The sequence below is a fragment of the Zerene cesonia genome, chromosome 9, assembly GCF_012273895.1.
Source record: "Zerene cesonia ecotype Mississippi chromosome 9, Zerene_cesonia_1.1, whole genome shotgun sequence".
NCBI classification, from domain to species: domain Eukaryota; kingdom Metazoa; phylum Arthropoda; class Insecta; order Lepidoptera; family Pieridae; genus Zerene; species Zerene cesonia.
This window is the reverse complement of record NC_052110.1, coordinates 51,236-73,298: the sequence shown is the minus strand read 5'-3', so window position 1 is coordinate 73,298 and position 22,063 is coordinate 51,236. Positions and strand designations below refer to the sequence as shown.

The window sequence follows — 22,063 nt, the reverse complement described above, 5'->3', positions numbered from 1 at the left end:
ACACGCTGCCTCACTCGGTGTCCCGCGACTGCCACGATCACACGCGTCCACAGCTCCGTGCCGACGCCGCCCGGTACGTACCGCGCTTGCGCAACCGACGACGTTTTGACCACAACAACTCTATTTAGAACAGCACATTTCCTATCGGAGTTGAGTGTAACAGATTACTGTCGATAAGGAACACTTTAAATCCTTATCGATCGTTACGTTGTTTTTTTCTTGAGTGTTAGACTAACGAGTAAGTAATTACTCTTTTTTTACATGATATGAAATGTGAAGTTGTTGATCCTGAAGCAAAAGTCAAAAGATCGTCGGTTGAACATATTTATATTTTGTGTATTTAGTCAGTAATTTGTGGTGTGTTTGCGTCAAGGTCGACGGGACCCTTTCTAAGTATTTCACTGAGCAGTGGCCGAATCAGCTAGGATAGTGACTAAGTGATCGGTTCTAAGTGCAAAGTATAGCATGCCGTCGGAGTCGGTTCCCACTAACTAATGACTAGTCAAACAATCGCTCGTGGAACATGCAAATACTGCGCCTTTTAGTGTTTAGATAAAAAACGTTTGTATGCAAATGTGGTCACTTGGTGCGGTGGCTTCCCAGTATGTCGTCACGTCAGCTTACATAATGAGCGACCTTTTATCGTTGTAACCTACATTTTGTTTTTTTTGCTTTTCAACGTCTTGTTTTCTTTTCTTCTTCTACACTTTGTCATGTATGAGGTCGAAGGTCACGGTCGTATATTGTGACCGGAGGTCAAAAGCCATTGCGATAAACATTGCCTTTTTTGATTAACTTCGACAACAACTATAAAACAATCAGCAACATTGCTTGCAGCAACGAGCAATACGTAGTGAAAATCTGTTAAAGTGACAAAAAGCGCTGGCCTTATAGCTGAAGCGTGATGTTCAGATCAATCTTTTCAGTCGACAATTACTCAAACTTAGCATGAACGTTTTCAATTCAGAAGCCAAATTGGTTTTCCGAGACAAATGTAATCGGGAGGTCAAGGATAGAGCCGACATGAAACCGACGATTGGTGGAACATTCGATTATAGCGATTCGAGTCGCGCTGGAAAGCTGTTATTGCGAGAATCGGTTGCAAGAGAGCGCTGCGCCGCGGCGCGCCTCCTGCTCCGTCATAATACATGACTTACGTTCGATACCAAGCCAAGAGCGGCATTTCGTGATCTAAACTTGAACTAGGAATCCTAGAACAGGCTACATCTATTGAACCGTCAATTAGAAATATCGCTTTCTATCACAATCAATTCTTAATATAGTCCCAAAAAATTCTGTTGTGCTTTTTATAAATACTGAAAAGCGCTCTTAAACACTTTGGAAAAAGATATATATTCATCCAACATAATTTCCTCAAGATAACAAAAATTATAACATGTATAAATTTCGATAGAGTCATAATAAAATCCGCAATCGTAATACTCGCTCGCTCACTTTGCATAGTTGCTCTCATTTATCATTTTAATTATAGTTGTAATTAGCAGCAGCGGTTTCGGCCTGTCGTAGGATCAAAATAAACAAAGTCGGCGACGCGACGGTCGCGACGGTCGCGACGGCCGCGTCACTCGCTTAGTTCCGACTTACATAACTGCACCTTTCTATGCGAGCTGATATTCGATTACAGTTCGATTAAAGAAACAAACGTTCGCTTGCATAACCCGCTTGCAACACGGCTGGATCACACATTGTCTACGACCACTTGTGGAATCCTTACCACACGTACATAAATCAATTTCAATATGTAAAACAAATATGGAGACAAAACAAATTTATATTTAAAACGTACGACGTTTTTTCGCTAAATTTTTTGCGCTACCAGCTTATGTTACTTAAAATGTAAGCTAGGATCGTTAATTGTTTGCCTTAATATCTTCCTAAGCAATTTCGTGATTGCCTTAATATGCGATACACATAACTGCAATAAGCACGCTAATGTCAGTTTAAACAAGTACTATCAAAATGAAGCAAATTGGTCGTCTTAACCGTAATGTTTCAAAATTAATGGTGCCTCATTTTGTGAGATCAGGTTTTGTAAAATCGTTTGCACGTTTATAACGGATTGTAAAGAAAACACCGACGAAATAATTAAATTAGTTCCATGAAAGATAGTATAATGACATTTTCAAATTATATTTGTAAAAGATCCTTCAATGTGGTTCTACGCTACTGCTTCGTTGCCTCCTATTTAGTAAAAAAAACATAATTTACGAAGACGGGTAAATACTTTGTCGAATGTGTTTGATCTGTCTAGAATCTATATGATGAGCAAGTAAATACAATTCAACTCACTATCTCATCATATCAACACAATTTCTAATACACACACACCGAAGAACTAACTTTATCCGACTCATTTGTCTTTGACAAACCTCAAGCACAGACTTACAAGTACATTTGGGGATTTCCTCTTGACACCAACGCTACTGGAATTTTGTGCTAAATACAGAGTGTCAGAATGACACGTAAATACTGAGTTTCAGATGACTGTACTAAGATCAAAGGATTTTCTACTTTTTCATACGATAACGTTAAAAATACGCGTAATATCCCATTTTAAGAATTCTTAAAACTCTATAATGTGCACCCCCGACTGTCATCACGATAACCTTTACAAATACAACCGGCTATATTCAGTTTATTTTAACTCTGTTAATTGTTGTCTTGCTTCTACTTATGTGATTTTCGTTTTTGATTTGTAATACGCGAGTGTAGTAGTAAATACGACTTTGTACTATTCAGTTGACTATTTATAGAGCAGTAGAATTAGTGCGGCCATAACAGCGAGTGCGGGCTCGCACGTGTGCAGTCAGCGGTCGCCATTAAGGCATCCTTCGCGAGGGTTGCCCAACGGAACGCCGCTTGCATACTGACTGACTGGCTTGCGAAACGCACCATTTTCCTTGCTTAAAGTTAAGGGGAAATTTAATTCATATAATGAACTCGAAGCAATTTAAGTAAAAAAAATATGCATTTTTTTAATTACTAAAACTAAACGATACATTATGGTAAGCCAACTATCATCAGTGTCCAAAATACTTAAATATTATAGAAAATACTACAATATATTTTCATAGAACTGTTTAACAAAGCTGCATTTGCATTTGTGCAAGTTCTTAGTTATAAATTCTATAATAAATTCGTATTGTCGACCGGCAAAAAACCGATTCACGGTCTAATTGGAACGTACCCGCTGTGGACTGGAAACAGACTCAGACTACTCGATTATTTTCCTTTCTCATAATTCTGTTTTAAATGAATTAGCTTGAAACGTGCAAAACCATAAAACCGCATCGAAAACCTCCGATTACTTAGAAATGAGAATACTTGGCATGACTATGATTGGTTTATTCATTAGATTCAATTGTAAAATGACATAATACAATGACATTGAAGCGCGCGGTAAGAGCCAACTCGGTGGGAACGTAAGTGCCGGCGCGGAGATCCACCATCAAACGCTCACATCTAAACAAATTGTCTCAACGCTTTAGAGTTAGCTCATTATCCATGTAATACGTGTTTCACACTATTGTTTGATCAACATCGGCAAATGATAAGCATCGGAAAACACAATATACATATTATATTAACACGTTACAGTGTAAACGTTGGCGCAAATAGGTTGCCTTGTGGAACTGCAGAGAGCGTTTGTTGCACAGAGTGTATTGTAAGTGACCGCTCGTAAAAAGTTACGATTTCTCAAGATACTAATTAGTTTGCACTTATGTACATAATGTGCACGTGTAAATTATACTTTAATTTCATTTGATGTAAACAAGGATGATCAATTTTGTACCTATATTTGAATTACTAATCTACAGTTTAAAATTATATAATAGTTTTCATGAGTAACGAAACTTGTGTGATTAATTTATTAAAATTAAATAAATGACTGACTGGAATATTTTTAAAGACGTATAAAAGTGTGTCCTTGGAGTTATCCATCACTTTTTACGATGATGTAACAGATTAGCATAATATACGTGAACATTAACTATGCAAATGATATAAAAAATGGCGATTAATAGTAAAACAACTGCTTGATTTTTTTGTAGTAAATGCTAGCTTTGTAACATGATCTCAACGTACATTTAATTTATCGCGACTGTTAATCAATCTATTATTTATTAATAGTAATATTTAAACATGAATGATTCAAATTAAATACTGGAAAGCCCAAAAGTACGCACTTCTATGTTTTATCGTTACTTAATGTTAAATCAGTCATGCTGTGGAGCGTTATATTTAGCTCTTACAGAATAAATAAGATTTAACAATGTTATGTTAAAAAGAATCTATACTCTAAAAATACATTATTATTTAATCATTTATGTATATATCTGTTGGCAAATCGAATAAAAATAGAGTAAATAATAATTAATTAGTAACTAAAATGAATTTGACAAGTACGTAGTGGATATTGTGTATAATAATTAATTCATATGTAGTGATACTTGTTTCTATTAGGATAAGTTGAATAAAATATTGTAAGGTGGCAACAAATATAAAGCAGATAATACTATGAAATGTATACAAATTTTTTGAAATAGCAGTTAGATTATCCTAAAGTTCATACGCAACGGGAATTTCGAAATTATTTTATCATCTACAGAATGTGATATTTAAAGTTTTCGTTAGTTTGTATGATCTCGATGTATAGCTACGTTGAAGGTATAAAAGATAAGATGCAACATTTACACAAACATTTAAGGCGTGATGTAATTTGGGCAATATACGCCGACATTCCCCAACACGCCGGTCGCACCCCGCCTCTAGCCGCTGCTCTGACGCAATCCGCCAATCTCTTTGTTAACACTAATAAGTACTAATCATTACGAATTTACAATTCTGTAACAATGTCATCAATAACACCTGTGTTTATGTACTGTACGTATATACAAAGGAATTGTAAATAAAATCGTAATTATGGAACATTTCAAGGTACGTTTTCATATATCGTATGAAGACACTTGATTGAGACGTATGAGAGATACCCCCCTCTCATCTCACCCTCACCCCCGCGGGCGCGTTGCGTGCGGTCAGCGCGGGCGGTTACTCAACGCTGCACCATTTGCATCTCTCAAACGAATAACGCGAAACTTCCTCAATAATTCTTGCATCACGCACGTTGCTTCACATTACCGACGCATATTTTTGTGTTTCTTCATTCACTTGTCAAACACTAATATTATGCTAAGTTATGTAACTGCGTATATTGGTTTCAAACTCGTTATTTCCTTAACCAACTTGATAAAAGTTATTTATCTTAAAATATTGACAAATTATCTGATTATACGGGCAAAAAAAGACTTCCACATGTAAGTCTTTTTTGCTCGTTATTTCGATAGTTTTTTTTTTTAATTTGCCATTACGCTCATGTGACAATAATAACGGAAACGTGAAGCCTTAAGACGTTACAAAATTGACTGCGTGACAAATCGGTAGAGGATGTGAGCTCAGCGAGTTGGGTAACTCCGGGGACGTAGTTTTGGATCTTGACTGTCAACTGTCCACCCGACCTCGGGTGGTGCCCCTGCGTAGTAACGCCCGACATATATATAATTGCTTAATAACCTACTTTCGTACCTCATCGATATATATTACGATCGTAATTACCCGCCCTGTCAACTTTAAATAATAGATTTTAATGTTGTCTTGCCAAATATTAGGTACATGTATAATAAATCCTTTCAGTTAATTATTCTTTGTACCTAATGGAAACACCAGCAAATTTGAAATAGAACTTCTCTTACACGTGGCGAGCTGTAACAAAAAAATTAACAAAATGTTCCTAACGGTTTGATCAAGGAATCGTGACTCGTGTGCAAGTCTGGCGTTTTGTGCTCCTCCTAAGGCAGAAGCGGCTGTCGCAAGCTCTTAACGGTTACTTAACGAAGGAGACTCAACTCTGACCTTTGACCATTGGCCTCGCCATTAGCGACACGTGCGACTCTACTCTCGACATAACAGGTGATTTGTATAAGGGCATCGTGTTCTAATGGAGCCTTATGGATGTGTTGCCTCATCCTTCACTGTTTACAGCATTTTAAAGACTATAGTTCAAATATTTTAGGTGTTATCGTTGCGTATCTAGACGGTTTATGGATATCGATTTCAGAACTGAATTTGGGACCCACGCGTACAACATGAACATTAGTAATTAACAACACGTGGTGGTTTTTGGAGACAGTTGTGAGAATGCCAAATGTATAATTCCATTCACAGATATGGAATTGGCTAACAGATCTAATTCATTCTGATGACGTGAACTCGTGAGGCCTGCACGGTCGTGAACTTGTTGGCAGAATGCAGATGTAGATAAACCTTAATGACATACAATTTACTTGTTCACACCGTAGTGTATTATTATATCTATGGTCGTGGGAGCACACACGCGCAACGCGGGCGCACACGCGCCACGACCCTGACCTTGCATGCATCTTCGGCCCCAATGTCGCGGCCTCTTTGCATTTCGCACTCGTCTCTGTAACTTCTTCCCCTTTATCGGCTTGTACTTTGTAAGAATTGACGACTCGTGTTTAATATGATGTTGAAAATTGATGCAATCGAGACGTAATGTGCGGCTTGTTACGAGAGAAATGAGTAATAGATTGAGAATCTCTCGTTGCTTCGACCAACTACTGAGTTGCTGGTTAATTCAATTATTTTGTTCCCTTGTCTTTTGCAAATGCAAAAATTCCAAAACAATTAATTGAATGGAATATATTCTCATCTATTTTTCTATTCTCACAAAAAATTAACTTTACCACATAGACACATCATTATGAAACAGGTATATGTAATGCAGAGCGTCAATAATGATGAATAAATATTAAACGCAATATTTGTATTGGATACGCACTGGGATCCGCAGCGAGCGGCGCAGGAGTCGGTCATGAGGACGTGAAGCGTGTTATATAAGTGCTGATGCCTGACAACAGGTAATTAAAACCAAGTAAAGCAATAAACTTAATTACGCGACTGGAATGCAAATGCAATTTAATAAAAAATGTTAACTTGTAACTCTTTTGCTGCGTTTTGTATTAAGCATAATAAATAAACTGTAACAATTGGGTACAATTTTTCAAGAATACGACGAATGCGCATATCTCATGAACGTTTATTCTACTTGAGATTATTGTATACGTATACGTATAGACAATTCAATGTTGCAAATTATCAATTACAAACTATAATAATTAGCGCATTTCGAAATGAATTATAAAATGTATAGAAGGAGCCAGACTATAACTGCACGTTCGGTTGCGTCAAACATTGCGTCACTCACAGAGCACTTTCTCGCGCACACTGACGCGCATGCGCACACCACCTTGCGGGATCCACAACCCACGACCTATGTGGCATTTACCACAATTTTACCTAATAAATCTGTCAGGTGAAGCTTCCGTGACTTTATAAAGCATACAAAGTTTATAGAGTAGACGTAAATCTGTCGTCACCTCGTGTCACAATTCGTAATACCGCAGCTGTAGAGAGGCAGGTTAAAGGAATAATATGTCAATATGAATGTAAAAAGACTTCCTTTTTACCCTTTGAAATGAAAATACGTTATGAACTGAATAATATGCATTGTGTTTGCGATGAATAATGTTCCAGGATATGACGTTATAAATCATCAGATCTGAGCAGTGTATTACAAATAATTAAATAGCAGAAATAGGATAGAACAATTGCTTTTCAAAGACAGTAATATTCGTACACCTACTGGGAAACCTATGAATAAGTAAAAAAAATGTGAAATGTAAAATGTAAAGAAAACATATTATAATTACTTGATTAATATTCTGAACAAAAATTTTGTAACCAATAAATTTCACATACGATCTCATCTTATTTTTGTTCAATAATTCGCAACTATTTCTTTATGTCTAATATCAATGTTAAATTAACAAAATTTACATTAATCTGATATTTTTGAAGCATCTCATAAGATTATATATAAGTTTGTGTTGTCCAAAACTAGGTCGACTGGATGGGGGCGAAGTGGGTGCGGTAACTCGTTCGTGTTATAATAAATATGAAATTTAATTAATACACGAGTTGAACGATAATTGCCGTAAAATTTACCAAAAACAGTCAAAAATCAAAGTGAAAAAGTAAGTTTTCAATTATTGTTCAACATTCAGAAATTAGTAATACATTTTATTATACAAACATATAGAGGATAAACTAAAAAGGTTGTGTTAGTAAATTTTTAAGTTACGGTTAGAAGTTTTAATGCGTTTATTTATTCACTTGGGTAAATTTTGTATATTATGTCATACGCTTCAAGTTACAAATAATTTTGAGTACAATTATTTTTTTAACACTTAGGTATATAGAATGATTTAACGTATACAAGTATCAAAAACCCAAAGAAATATAATGTGTTAATGCTACATAATTTGAAGGTTGTAATTTTTTATCTGAGAATTAAATAAAATTTATTTGTAATTAGTGCTTAGTGTTTGTGAGTGTAGGCGAAGGTCGACACTCGCAGAGCGCATTAGCATATTATTGTTACACATCAATTAACTTGCCAACTTTAGGACTTGATAAGTTGATCAGGAACTGGTCACACGTCGAGAGCCTTATAAAAATATCCGCTTTCGCAACTTCTTGTATTTTTATCGTGTACATTGTCCTAAATACGCTTGCATGTCAATATTGTCATTCTGAGAACAATAATTCCCCATTACTCTATTTTGAGAACTATATATAGGCTGTATACATTAATCGAATTAAGAGAACTGGGACGACGTTGTCAACCTTGCGCGATACAATTACATACATTAAACGAAATTACAAAATATTCAAGTTTAAAATCGCCAATTTCCTTTCACCGCGTAAATAGTTCGCGTTAATTATGAACAACGCAATGTGGATGTATAACATTAAACGAGTAAACGGTGGGGCAGAGGTCATAAAATTATGTTATTTCGTTTGTATGGTCTGCAATTATGTGCAATAAACGGAGACTTTAAATGCATATTTTTATCTTTATGAGAAGTAATTATTAAATATATTTATTGAAATAGCCTTCATGCGTAAATCTAATATTTAAGTGTCCATATATCATCTTTTAGCCACCTCATTCTGTTTAACCTTTCGTGTTTGAAGCGATATATTAACCTTTATAATTAAACTTAATATGTAATTAAAGTTTAGACGCGAATGATTGATAGCTGTTTTTATTGGAAATTATTATCGGAACGTCGCTCTGCGCAAGCGCTGTAAAGTTATACAAACAATATTTATGTTCTACTGAAAATATGTACTTAGCGTGCAAACACAGTCTATTTGCTTGTCTTAAAGCAATGTTAATGATATTTGTTGGCGATAATTGCATACCAGAAATTGAAAATTAACGAAATCAAATATTGAAATATTCGAATATAGTATGACATCGAATTTTTATTACGAAATGTTGACATCATTATGTTATAATTATGTTATCTATAATTCCAATTATGTTATAATTATGCTTCAAGGATTATATCACAAGGTAAAGTGTTTACCAGTGACCAGAAACTGGCTTCCATTCGATAAAAAATTGACAACTACTAACAAAAATTTTAATAGCTTCCGCTATATAAAGTCTTGCTTCAAACACTTCACTTCATAAAACTGACATGAAAATAAAGATAAGATTAGGAATGAAAATATATAAACGAGAAAATATTTAAACGAGAAAAATTATCAAGTCAAATCTTTAACGTGACTCTCGTTTTATATTTAAAGAAAAACACATTGTGTGTACTTTGTGATTAAATAAAATCTTCCTAAATACGACTTTTATTAAAATGTGTGAAGTCAGTTATAATGTGTAAAACAACCTTCACAATAATTAATAATTAATTTTAACAAAAACCTCAACCACCTTGAAATATTTAGAACTGGACCGAATTTAATTAAAAAGAACACGGAAGACTTCTTTCAAACACAAAAAGAGGCATCAAATTCATCTAGTCGAAAGTAACAAACCCAAAGATAAAATACAGTTCAATTGAGAACATCTCTCTCTCTCTCTCTCTCTTGTAGTCAGTTTAAAATCAAATACATTTCTTACATAACGTAATTATCAGAACAAAACAAATATTCTCAGCAGTACTCTTAAATCGGCTTTAAATTTCGACGTAATACCCGTGTAATAAATATTATATAATAACCATAACCATCACCTATTTCCCACTCAAACATTTTTCGAAGTTTACTACAAAACAAGAACAGATTTTTAAAATGAATACGCATCTGAGTGTTATGCGGTCAGTGAGTCACTGAAAGCGAAAGGAGTGGAGTAACGTTCGCAGCACCGCTGCACAGCGCCCGCGCCTGCGCCGGCGCGCACTGGTACTGAAAACGTGTCAAAGGATAATTTATATTTCTTAGTTAGAGGGCTAGTAGTTCTTGAGCTCAGTACGTTCAAACAAATAGTCTCTAGCTTTATATTATGGCATAGAATACAGTAACATAGACTTAACACAACCACAGGAATTATTGCGAAATCTACAGTTTGGGCGCCATGAACCTGATAGATAAAAAGAGTAGCTGAGTGATGTAATATATAGTACTTAGTATATTTTGATGTCTCGTTTAAGTAAAATAATGGTGACAGATGACACAAATTGAATACCATCTGGGATCACCCTAAAAGTTCATTGACTCTCTCTGATTTTTAACAAAATCAATAGAATTGAAAATGTTAATTGTTAAATTCAGTTGAAACCGAATGGTTTTTTCCGTTCGCTAATTGTATAAAAACTATTGTGGTGTTTTTGTCTAATTGTTATTTCATCAAATACAATAGTGATTACGTTGATTGGCTTTTCTTATATAGAAGCAACTTGGAGATACCCAAATTAAATTTTTTATTTCTCTTCTGTGAATTCAGAATGTTTCCTAAATTTAACTGATAAAAATAGAATCGTCACCATTATAAAAATATCTATTCCATATTCATGACAAATAAAATAGGTAACGGTAACATAAACGCGTATACGTACTTAACTTTATTATGTATTTATAGCAACTCTTTATAGATCATGAAGCATAATCGAATTACCTGAAAATGGTAAAATCGCAGATTTTACATGCCGTAGGTCAGACTGCTCGTTGATGTCTTTTGTATGAAAAATGATTAAGCACGTTTATCTACGATTATTCATAATTAGTTACGTGGCACATGTGTTTCATTTTAAAGGAAGGCTTATACATCTTAATTTTTATTTTGATTTAAATACGATATTGTCGTTTAAAATTTAATAGCGGTACTGCTAAGCTCAGTTCAGCTACATAATATGCAGTTCGAAAAATGAGGCGTCTTACTTATGTAAAATAATTTTAGTCTATGTCGTTTGCAATTGTATTATGTGCTGCATAATATTAAAACAGTAGAAGTTGCAGATAATATTAAAACAATGTTTGTTTAATAAAAAAAAAGCTATACGTTCCATATATTACCGAACCGTCTCGGTATATATTTATTAGCATTTTACATGAACACAACAACACCGAATTAAACAAAAGAGTAGGTGACAGACATTATTATAACTAATTCACTTTTATTGTTAATAGATATTATGACGATTCAAAAACGGTTTTAAAATAAAACTAATTGAATAAAATATAAATGTTTGATTTTGAGTTTGAAGTAATAAATAAGTTTCGTGGTGAACGGGCCGTAAGCGACACCGAAGGCTCTCGATCAAGGCGGTTACATGGCCGATAAATATCTGATTATTAAGAATTAAGCACAAGGCTTTGTTTCTCGTGTTTCTCTTCGCAATTAAAATATTGATTTCAAAATCGTGTCAAATCAAATCTGGGCCGACCGCGTCAACACTCCGAGGAGCGCGCTCGCAACAGTAACGCACTAAACTAATTAAACGTACGTAATAGCATTCATTCAATAAGTTATTTCATCGTATTTTTCATCTGTTCATTCCTAATGGATTTCTGCAATACCAGCGTGCGACGTACTCGTATATCGTATCTTTTGCCAGTAATCTCCTACTACTAAGCGCCTTTTGGGCGTACAAACCTACTACGACTCTATTTTCGAAGTAATTCTTTTATAAATGGATAGTTGAGAATTCTTTCTACTATATGGGCAGAATTTCGCAAAAGCGCACACAACACGCACGCGTTACCGCCGCAGGAGCAGTGGGTACAGCACAATACGTTGCACCACGCGTGGGGAACAAGCCTCCTGCACCGTTCTTGTGAACTTAAGTTGTTTCCGCGACCTGAGCATTATGTTTTCAAATCATATAATTGACCAAATTTAAATGAACGCGGCTTTAATTGGGTGCCAATATGCGAACGTGACTTCATTTATATTTTTTCAGCTTAAACTTCTACTTAATAATAAGATTTATTTTAACAATAATGTGGCCCACATCAATAACTTATTTAATGTAAATACAAAATTACTTGCTGAAAAACAGAAAAATGCAACTTTACTATTTATTAATTCGGATGACAAAACTAAGTTAAAACTTAAAAGCATGTTGTTAGTTATGTCAAAAATAACAAAATAACCAAAGACACATTTTGCGAGTCTCTTTAGTTGTCAATTAAATTCGTATCTTGTCTGTATGCATATTGCATGGAAGTCATTTTTTTTGGTTTAAGTGTCATAGAAGCAAGGTGACATTTGAGGTGGGAGGGGAGGGGGACTTAGGGCGAGGCCGCTGATATCGATAATATTGTTATTAAAACGTTCGGTTCCGGCGCAATACAATTCTTTCAATTCGCGAACGGTTTAGCTGTGACGAAATGAATTGGGCACAACTATCGTCTGTAAATGAAACATCTAGTATCACGATGAAATCAATGATTTAATTTTATATAACAATAGGGCAGAAATAATAAAATATTTAATTGAATTAAGTAACCAACTGCCCTTTTTTGTTCTTATTTAAACTTATTTATTTATGTCTGAAGGCCACAGTTTATGTTTATTTTTATTTACATATATTTAATTTGACTACAGAAATATGTATATTAATTGATTGGATAATAAATCGCTAAAAGAACACGTTAGTTAATTCAAAGTATCTCAAAGTTCAATATATTTGGTTATAACCTCGGTGTGATGTGGAATAAAAATTCAGTAAAAGTGGTCGGTGTCGCACCCAGAAGGCCGCCGCGGCAGGCTGCCGCGCCAAGATATTGTCGAAACTCATGTTATCGTTTTCTCAACATACAACAGTAGTGGGTATTTAGAATTGGGATAATATAACACACTTGCTTAGATTATAAATTCGAAAATATATTTGTTTGTTTGTCTTTTATTCACGTTGCAAAGGAACGATACTGTAAGAAGTTTTATTGTTTGAAATAGTTAGGAGGCCCGAATGTGACATGGTCTACTTAAACACGGTACATCATCGCATTTTTATGGGTATTTCCTATTCTCGTTAGACGAAGTCACTGGCGACATCATATGCATTAAAAACGAACATTGAATACCTTAGAGCACCGTACTACATTTAAGCGGTTAATTACATATTTTATACCATTTGAAACGTTATACAACATAAATGAATAATGATATTAAAAGTTAAATTAAGGAAATAAACTAAACAAATAATAAATATTATAAAGACAAGACTATAAAACTTTTTTATAACATTGTAATACACTTCCCCGTGAAAAATTTATTATAAAAAATGTAAAAAAAACTTGCATGTAGTGTAAAAAAAAAATATAAGAGCACTTATTTACACATTACGCTAGAATACGTAGTCTACACAAACATGACCATTACTATAACTTTAAGTATCATAAAAAATCACATTTAAGCCACTTATACTATTATGATATAATACGCGAAATGTATCACGAGCATTCAGCACAAAAATGATTGTTTACAAAATTGTAAAAAATTATTATACGAGCTATAAATTACGTAAATTTAGATTGGAACCCATGAGCCGACACACGCGGGACTCACATAACAAGACCATGTTTGCGTCTTTACGCACGTCCGGAAACGCCACTCGCAAATTACGTAGGTCGCATTGTTCTTAGCAAATTATTTCATTACACCAATGAGGTTCCACTCGGCCGCGCCGGTGACATGCGCTCTGTGACATGTGGCTCGTCAACAAACCCGGGATTGTGTAATCATTATCAACCACGACATTGCATCACACGTCCTTGCTTTGATTCGTTAATTTAAATGATTTTAATTAGCCGTTTCTATGGATTGAAACCAAACATGAATATTTTCATAGAACTTTCTACTATTGTGCTCTTTCTTTTTCTAATTATATTTCCTTTGTCATAAAACTAATCATTTACACATATATTTGCATTTTGCATTAAGCTAAATACGCATTGTGCGGACATTCTGTTCTTCATTAGAAACGCTTTGATAAAGTCATGTCGTATGTATCTGACGAAAAATTTTGATATTCAATAAGTAAGATGAAGCGATTAGTGATCGCATTATCGCCAGTGGGGCCGGTGGGGCCGGTGGGGCGCGCATCCTGCAACCCGGCCAACTGAGCCTTTCGTCACTTCCCTGCGCCTTGCCACACACGTGTTGTAAATTGATTTAACTTTCAGATTAAACATATACCATTTTCAGATTGTTATTGCTAATTATTTCATTCCAACAATTTTAATTGCTTGTGTTTGATATCTTTAAAGGCTTCCCATTATAGTAATCTTGTATTTCTATATAATTGTTAAGTTATAATCAACTTAGCAATCATCCGTTATTCTAAATAATTATAATTGCTAAAAGAAAAAATATAACGAACAAGTCTTCTGATAAAATTCGTTAGCTTTATTCTTTGCAAGCAACGTCCACATAACGCACCATGTTTTCAGTTTTTAGCCACCTATATCGGTGCACAACCTTGTAATTAGTGTACACATAGGCACCTCATTTAATTATTATTAACACTAGGAAGGTTTTGCCGTTGATGTCCAGGAAGATATATCCACGGAAGGCTTAGCGGCGGAGCGCGTGCGATACGTGAGCGACTGTCCACTTACCGTCTACTCTTAAATAACAATCACTTCGTATAACTAGTAAATAATATAAGTCTAACGCGGAGTCATTATGTTTGCTTAATAGTAGTATTGTTGTTTCCTTGCCTCGCACACTTATGTGTAAATAATACTTACGTCACTTAACATTATAACATTTCGATCAGCAGACCGTAAAATATTTGAATCTTTTGGTGTTAAATTGTTGGATTGTGATCTAAATAAGTTGATCCAACGTATAATGACATAAGCTACTATTTGCATAAATGTTTTTTAGTGTTTGTTAATCATTGCGACAGCATAATTATTTAAGTGGGTGTTATAAGGTCTCGATTTAAACCGATTTAGAAAACGCTATATTTGAAATGACTCAACGCTAATGGTTGTCTTTATGTGGGGTTTTGCCGACATTACCCAACCCAGTTACGAGATACCTACATTATATTAAAACTATCGGTATTTTTAACGTAATTGTTAACTATGTTATATTCAAGTAAATATAAGTAGATAAATATGGCAGCCAAAGATTGGAGGCCGCGACGGTGAATGCGTGTGAATGTTTATCTGCTTACTTATGTACATGTTTTGATGTTGACGAATTACTTAATGCGATAATTACCTTCATAGACATACAAACAAACATTCGTTTCCTAAGGTCAAAGATTCTATCGCCATTGGATCTTAATCACATATAATAAACGAGACGTTAATCGTAATGTTAGCTACATTAAAAATGAGTGTTATCAAATTTATATTTATTTTAATTGCATGTAGATTAAAAAATACACGTTAGAATAAGCGTTTATTAGCAAATGTCAATTCAATATAATTTTATAATTTGTAACAAAATAATATTTTATTACATTTAATTGTTTCAAAAAGAAAAATGTGGAGCAATATTTAATTAAAGTATTATTGTAGAGACTATACCACTCTCTCATGAATTATTATCACCTTAAGTACGTTTATAAATAAATAAAATTTGTATAATAAATTATATACGTGCTTCTAATATGCTTCTAACATAATTAAACTCTATATGAGCTAAACTCTATTTGCTTAACCGCGCCGTTTGAAATCATCGTTACCATGTTACTTAAAGTGTAATATTTTATTAATAATGTCGTATAATCGTATCGTATAATTTAAAATCTACTCTATACATGAACTCGAAAATATAATTACATATCATTAAATTAAAGCGATAAATTCGTCGCGAACACAATATTATCTTTCAAAATGTGGAGGCACTTGTAAGACAAAAATAAGTTATAAATTGGCCGCTCAGTTTCTCAACAGTTCAATTATCTTTCAGCTGCGGTGAGGCAACCGCCCAGATGACTCCGTATCGGACAATATTCGACCACACAAACACGACTGTACTTCTATTATAACTCGTGCAAATATGATCTTTAAGTGTATGCAATATAAGCTCAAATGGAAAGTCTGATTTTGAATATTGAATGCATGTTTGTCGCGTGTCCCTACATAATAGATCAGCTAACGATGTCACAAACTGTTAGAGTTTACGACCGCTCGCAATTTGAGCCGAGCGTTGCGATATTGTATCAAATTATAATTACCACACTACTTTGTAACTCGTAGAGGAAAAAACATATTAATTATGTTGGCTTGTTAGTGTGGCTTGCCTCAGTGAGAGGCTTTATAACTTATGAATAAATGTGACCGAACTATGTCATACGGAACAACTTAGGAGTTTGGACGCTGAGGAAGTTTTATTATTTTTTTAATATGCACCATATAAACGAATTCGATCCTAGTTTCGCGAGAGTTCGCTGTTTTGTTACTTATGGACTTGTTAAGTAATCAGTCTCGTGACTACATAACATGATGGCCGTTTAAGAAACACAAACAGCAATTTAAACGCCATAAATTTGAGCACGCATTGTGTCTGTGGGCAGGGCGAGCAGCATTAGCGGTTACGTACGCGGCGGCCGGCGAGGTCGTGCCCATGGTGTATCGCTTACCAACCCGCCATTATTTGGCCATTATGTATCTTGCGTTCTTGGTAATGCTCACGCTTTTGTTATTAAATTCCACACAATATTTATTTAAACGTACTTACTGACGTATGTTGTGAGTTTGAGTTTATATAACTAAGCTTGATAGTTGGTTAAATTTTAAACGAGGTATAACTGTATACATAGTTTTACCTTTGTTAATCATATAATAGTAAGTTCGGTGCTAAGTAATTACATTTACCTACTTACAATAAATTAAACCGTACAGCGATTTCGTGGAAACCTTCATCCAAAGAGTGAAAATAACTTCCGGCTGTAAGCTCTGTCTAACCTTCGAGGTGTTGCCTCATTTGTATCACGCCATGTTTCATTTGCGCAAAACTATATTGCAGTGAAATAATATACCTTTTGGTTGGAAACATATACAAACTGTAGCGTATTTATATTTAGAGACAATTGAACGTTGTTTTATTTTGAATTAGCATTTACATTTGTATTATATCTGCTCCTGTGAGTAGATTGATCTTTACTAAAGAAGCTTAAAACAAATTGTAAAAAAATATTGTTTAAGTAACGTGCAGCGTGCAATATGTTTATCTTTTTCTACAAAAACACGATATTCATGCATTCCACAGATTACAACTATTGTTAAAAAGTAGGAATTTGCTACTATATGATTTTCTTCTTCAAAGAAATAGGTATTAAAACACATGTTGCAACTATCAGTCAGATACAATAAAAATTGCTATTCTTATCCGATACAATTAAAATGACACGAAGAACAATGGACTTAATAACGTTTTTTTTTTATTGTAATTGCATTATTATTATGAATTTAATTGGGTGTTTTTCGCAATATGTCACTTCTTTGTTTAAAATATATCTTAAACTAGCAGTTCGACCGTGGTACATCTCCGGCGTAAAAAGTAATTTATAGAATAATTTAGCTTTCTTTTGGTGATTATACATAATCATTAATTATTATACTTATATATCATTTTAAGACAACACGTTTTTTGTTCGATTACAGCAATCAATTAATCAATCATGCTATGGTAATCTAGACTACTATAGCGGTTGTCATATAAACATAAATAATCTATAAAAAACGTAAATACGTAACAGCTCTGACAGACTGATTGATTAGCACATAAGTAATAAGCACAACATAGGCGTCGAGCGAATATTTGCATGAATTAACATTTTAAGATGCGCTCATTGAGTAAGATCTTTCGCAATCAAATAGTAAAGACGTGCTAATTTAATAAACAGCCTTAAAAATGAAACACCAAAGCGCAACAAAAAAATTGACAGTCTCGAGCAATACAAAAGAATTCTTCTAAGCTCACAGGACGACGATAATTTTAATGCTCATAGTAAAACAACCAGATTGTTTAAAAGAGAAGTTTATATAAAAACACAGTATGAATTCTATTGTATCCTACTTTGTGATTATCCAATTAATCTTATAACACTATGGCTTTACAAAAACCTACTTCGCGTGAAATCATGTGAAAATTTTGTGAATTACTAGTTAATACTTCATCGAGGTATTGAGAAATATTGAAATTTAACCGTGTATTTATATCGTTTGCAAGAAGCAAACGTTGAAATAAAGAGAATGATTGACCTCTGAAATATACAGAAAATACGTAACTATCGAATAGATAATATTACATGTATTTATCGTGGTATCCAGAGCGTCGCCGAGAAGCCGGAGCCGCGCTCCGGTGGCAACACTGACAAAAATGCGCTTTGTTGCGCTCGCTCCTTACAACCTAGCTACCGTTATTTGCAATAACAAACTACTCCTTTAATAAAACCTTTATATAATAATAAAATGAAGAATAGTAAAAACGAAATAAAACACAATTACCGAATTGTTAAAATATCACGGACATCATTATCACGTGTGCATTTAGATGCTTCCAATGAAGAAGCACAAATAAAAAAGTTCCCAGTTCGCAGTTCGCAGTTGGTCGCCCGCGCCGGTCGGTGTCACGCGGTCAGCGCGACAACTTTAGGGCCAAGGCGTGACCTTTACTTGCGGAAACTTACGCACTTCATATTTCAATGGTCTTGTTGAGCTTTAAGTTCACTTGGCGAGGTACACACGGACATGGCTTCTAAAACGTGGAGCTGAACTTATTGACAATTAATGTTTAGAAAATGCCGTTAAAAAAACAGCACCATTCTTGTTAAGCTAATATAATGAGACCTCTATCCGGTCGATTGGTATAGGCAATCAATCAATGATAAAGGTTTAAACGAAATAAATTTTGTAAAATATGTACGAAGGAAAGTTCTATTTGTTAACAAAATATAATCAATTCACTTTAAATGAGAGCAGAAACTTTTAAGAGCAATTAAGCGTGACACTTGTCACATATCAATTAGTTGGTGTAATTGCACGGACAGACAAGGAAACTGACCTCGCTATTTTCGTAACATTAAGGACTTTTATTGCATACGCATGTTTGTTAAGAAATAAAAGTGGTATAGTAAAATTATTGTATAAAAACGTGAAGGTTGTTTGTAACTTTCCATTTGAAATGAGTTCAAAGTCGCAACGGCTCGGCCGCAGCGACCGCAGCGGACCACTTCGCCGCTCGCCGCTAGCTGCGACCGATGGACCCGCGTGGGCTCGGCTAAGTATGCTAGGTCTATATTACAATCCCGATGGCAGTTTACTAATGTAGAATCGAATACAAGTATAACATGTGATATGCGGACTGAATATCGTATCAAAGGAAATTTTTATGATTATTGAGAACTAGACTTATTATAATCATAGTTACTTATAAAATGTTTGGTTTTATCCAAGGTTATAATACTTATAATTCATATGTAATATTAGAATTTTTTGCAAATTGCAACCGAGACTGTTTACCGACGGGTGTAGCTAACTGTACGCTAATTTGTTACAGACAATCATCACGCACAGCTCCCAATCGTCACAATGAGAAGCGCACTGTTTATACTAGGCCTGATGGCGCTGGCAGCGGCGGCGCCCGCGCCCGAGGCGAAGCCCGAGCCGGCGGCACAGCCCGACCCCGCGCCGCAGCCCGACCCCGCGCTCGACTCGCAGCCTGAGATCATCGAAATTATCGCCCCCGCCAACAGCGCACAAGTGTGTACAGATTAAGTGTTTTTCTAACTGCTTTTTTGCGATGTTGTTGTTGTCGTCTACTGCGACCAAGTGAAGCAATAGTTAAAAAGAATGTACATTATTTTTGTATTTCATTTATTTGAAAAACAAAAATCTACTGTGCGATTTAAGTTACATACCTTTCATTCTTATTTATAAAACCAAACATAGAAAATGTTCATAAGTAGTTCAGTAAGTGAAATACCATAATTAAATAACACGTTTCATACTTTACCGCATGCACCAGTTGTTCTTACATAAGGAGTTATGCAACTAATACCAGTATTAATGCATATGAATGTCGGCTTGACAATTATTAAGTCATCGGTCACAGGGAAGAAGTAAAAATGACAATATCGCGTGCGTCAGGTCTCGTATCAAGATAAATGGTAAATGTATGGGAATTGCAATTATTGTGCTATTAAGTGGCCCCAGTGGGCAATGGATGACAGTTGCAGAGTTCAAATCCTTGCCCTTACGCATAATAGACATCATTAAAACTTCATTTAATTGTTGTAATTATGTACAATTACAATTCAGTCACCATTATTTTATACATTCTTATTTGACCACTGTGTCAACGCAAAGCGGTGTATACAGAATAAAAAATGTGTGTAACAGTTATAACTGTGTACTAAACATTTGCATATAATAAGAGATAATTATTATATTAACGAGAATAAAATTGATAAATGAAGAATGAAGTACATAAATAAACGCTTCTGCAAGGCTCGTCATCGTTCTTCGAGTACTTACACAGATGCAGCAGTAAAGACCATATCATAATAATAGGAATGTTGTTGTAGGAGACCCTTGCTACTCTGAACCTGGGCGCCCCGGGCTCCGAGCTCAGCGAACGCAACAAGCGCACCATCGGCATCCTCCGCCAGCTGTTCCCACAACTTACGCAGGTAACACAGACGCCCTCACACGTGACGTCACACGCGCGTGACGTCACTCGTTGTTTAGCTTACTCGTACAGAGGCATGCAATCGTTACATCTGGAAAACTACAACAGAAACTCAGCTACGGATGATTTAACTCTGTTATCTTTCAATGTGCCATCATGTGTGACGATATTGAATATTTCAATCATAAACTTGAGTTTAGTTGTTGTAATCTAATATATGCGTTTAATGTGTACCTTGACGAAACTATTGAATTAATAACTATGTTATATGTGACGGATAAACACACTGAAGTCTTACATTTTATTACATGAATATTCGAGTATTTAGAAGCTATCGTTTGAGCTGTCCTCTATAGTTGAAGGATAGCTGTATATAAATAGTAGAAAATGAAAAATGTTATTCTTTTATTTGAACAAATAGATACAGAATATTTCAGTGTGGTTTTCATCTATACTTTGCAAAAACATTTTGATATTAAATGATAGTTAAAATGATATATATCCGAGATACATGGAATTTCATTGTTTAAAGTTGATGCATTGGCTTAAATTAAACGCAAATAAAGCGCGTTCAACAAAATGTGAGTGCAAAGTAATAGAATAACAATAATGGGATGCCAAGGGCGGTGTGTGTTCTAGATAATCGAACAGAAGGTACAGCAGATAACGAGTATGGTGCTTAAAATATTCGGGCCCATCTTCCTGCGCGCCTTCCTAGGGAACCGCAGCAACGGCGGCAACACCAACGGCGGCGGCGGCACCGTAGAGATCGACGACGACGAGGACGAAGACGAGGACGAGGACTCCCCCTCCACCACCACCACCACCACCACGTCCGCGCCCAACAGACGCAAGCGTGCGCTATTCTTCCTGCCGGTATGAGCGCAGCATTATCGCTCACCATCAGCCTGCCCCAAGACGGCAGCGCGCGCGCAGACCGCACGTCACGTCACGTCACCCCATCTCCACCATAATCTAACAATCATTGCCGCGCAATCCCTA

The 22,063-nt window shown here is 35.2% G+C and overlaps 1 protein-coding gene across 1 annotated transcript; it reads left to right on the top strand.

Moving 5' to 3' along the window:
• The first annotated feature begins 8 nt into the window (after positions 1-8).
• LOC119829115 lies at positions 9-22,057 on the top strand. The gene is made up of 4 exons (XM_038351504.1): positions 9-73; positions 19,931-20,133; positions 20,958-21,062; positions 21,701-22,057. The coding sequence occupies exons 2-4, from the start codon at positions 19,963-19,965 to the stop codon at positions 21,941-21,943; spliced, it is 519 nt and encodes a 172-aa protein (XP_038207432.1). The 5' UTR covers positions 9-73; positions 19,931-19,962; the 3' UTR covers positions 21,944-22,057.
• The last annotated feature ends 6 nt before the right edge of the window (positions 22,058-22,063 follow it).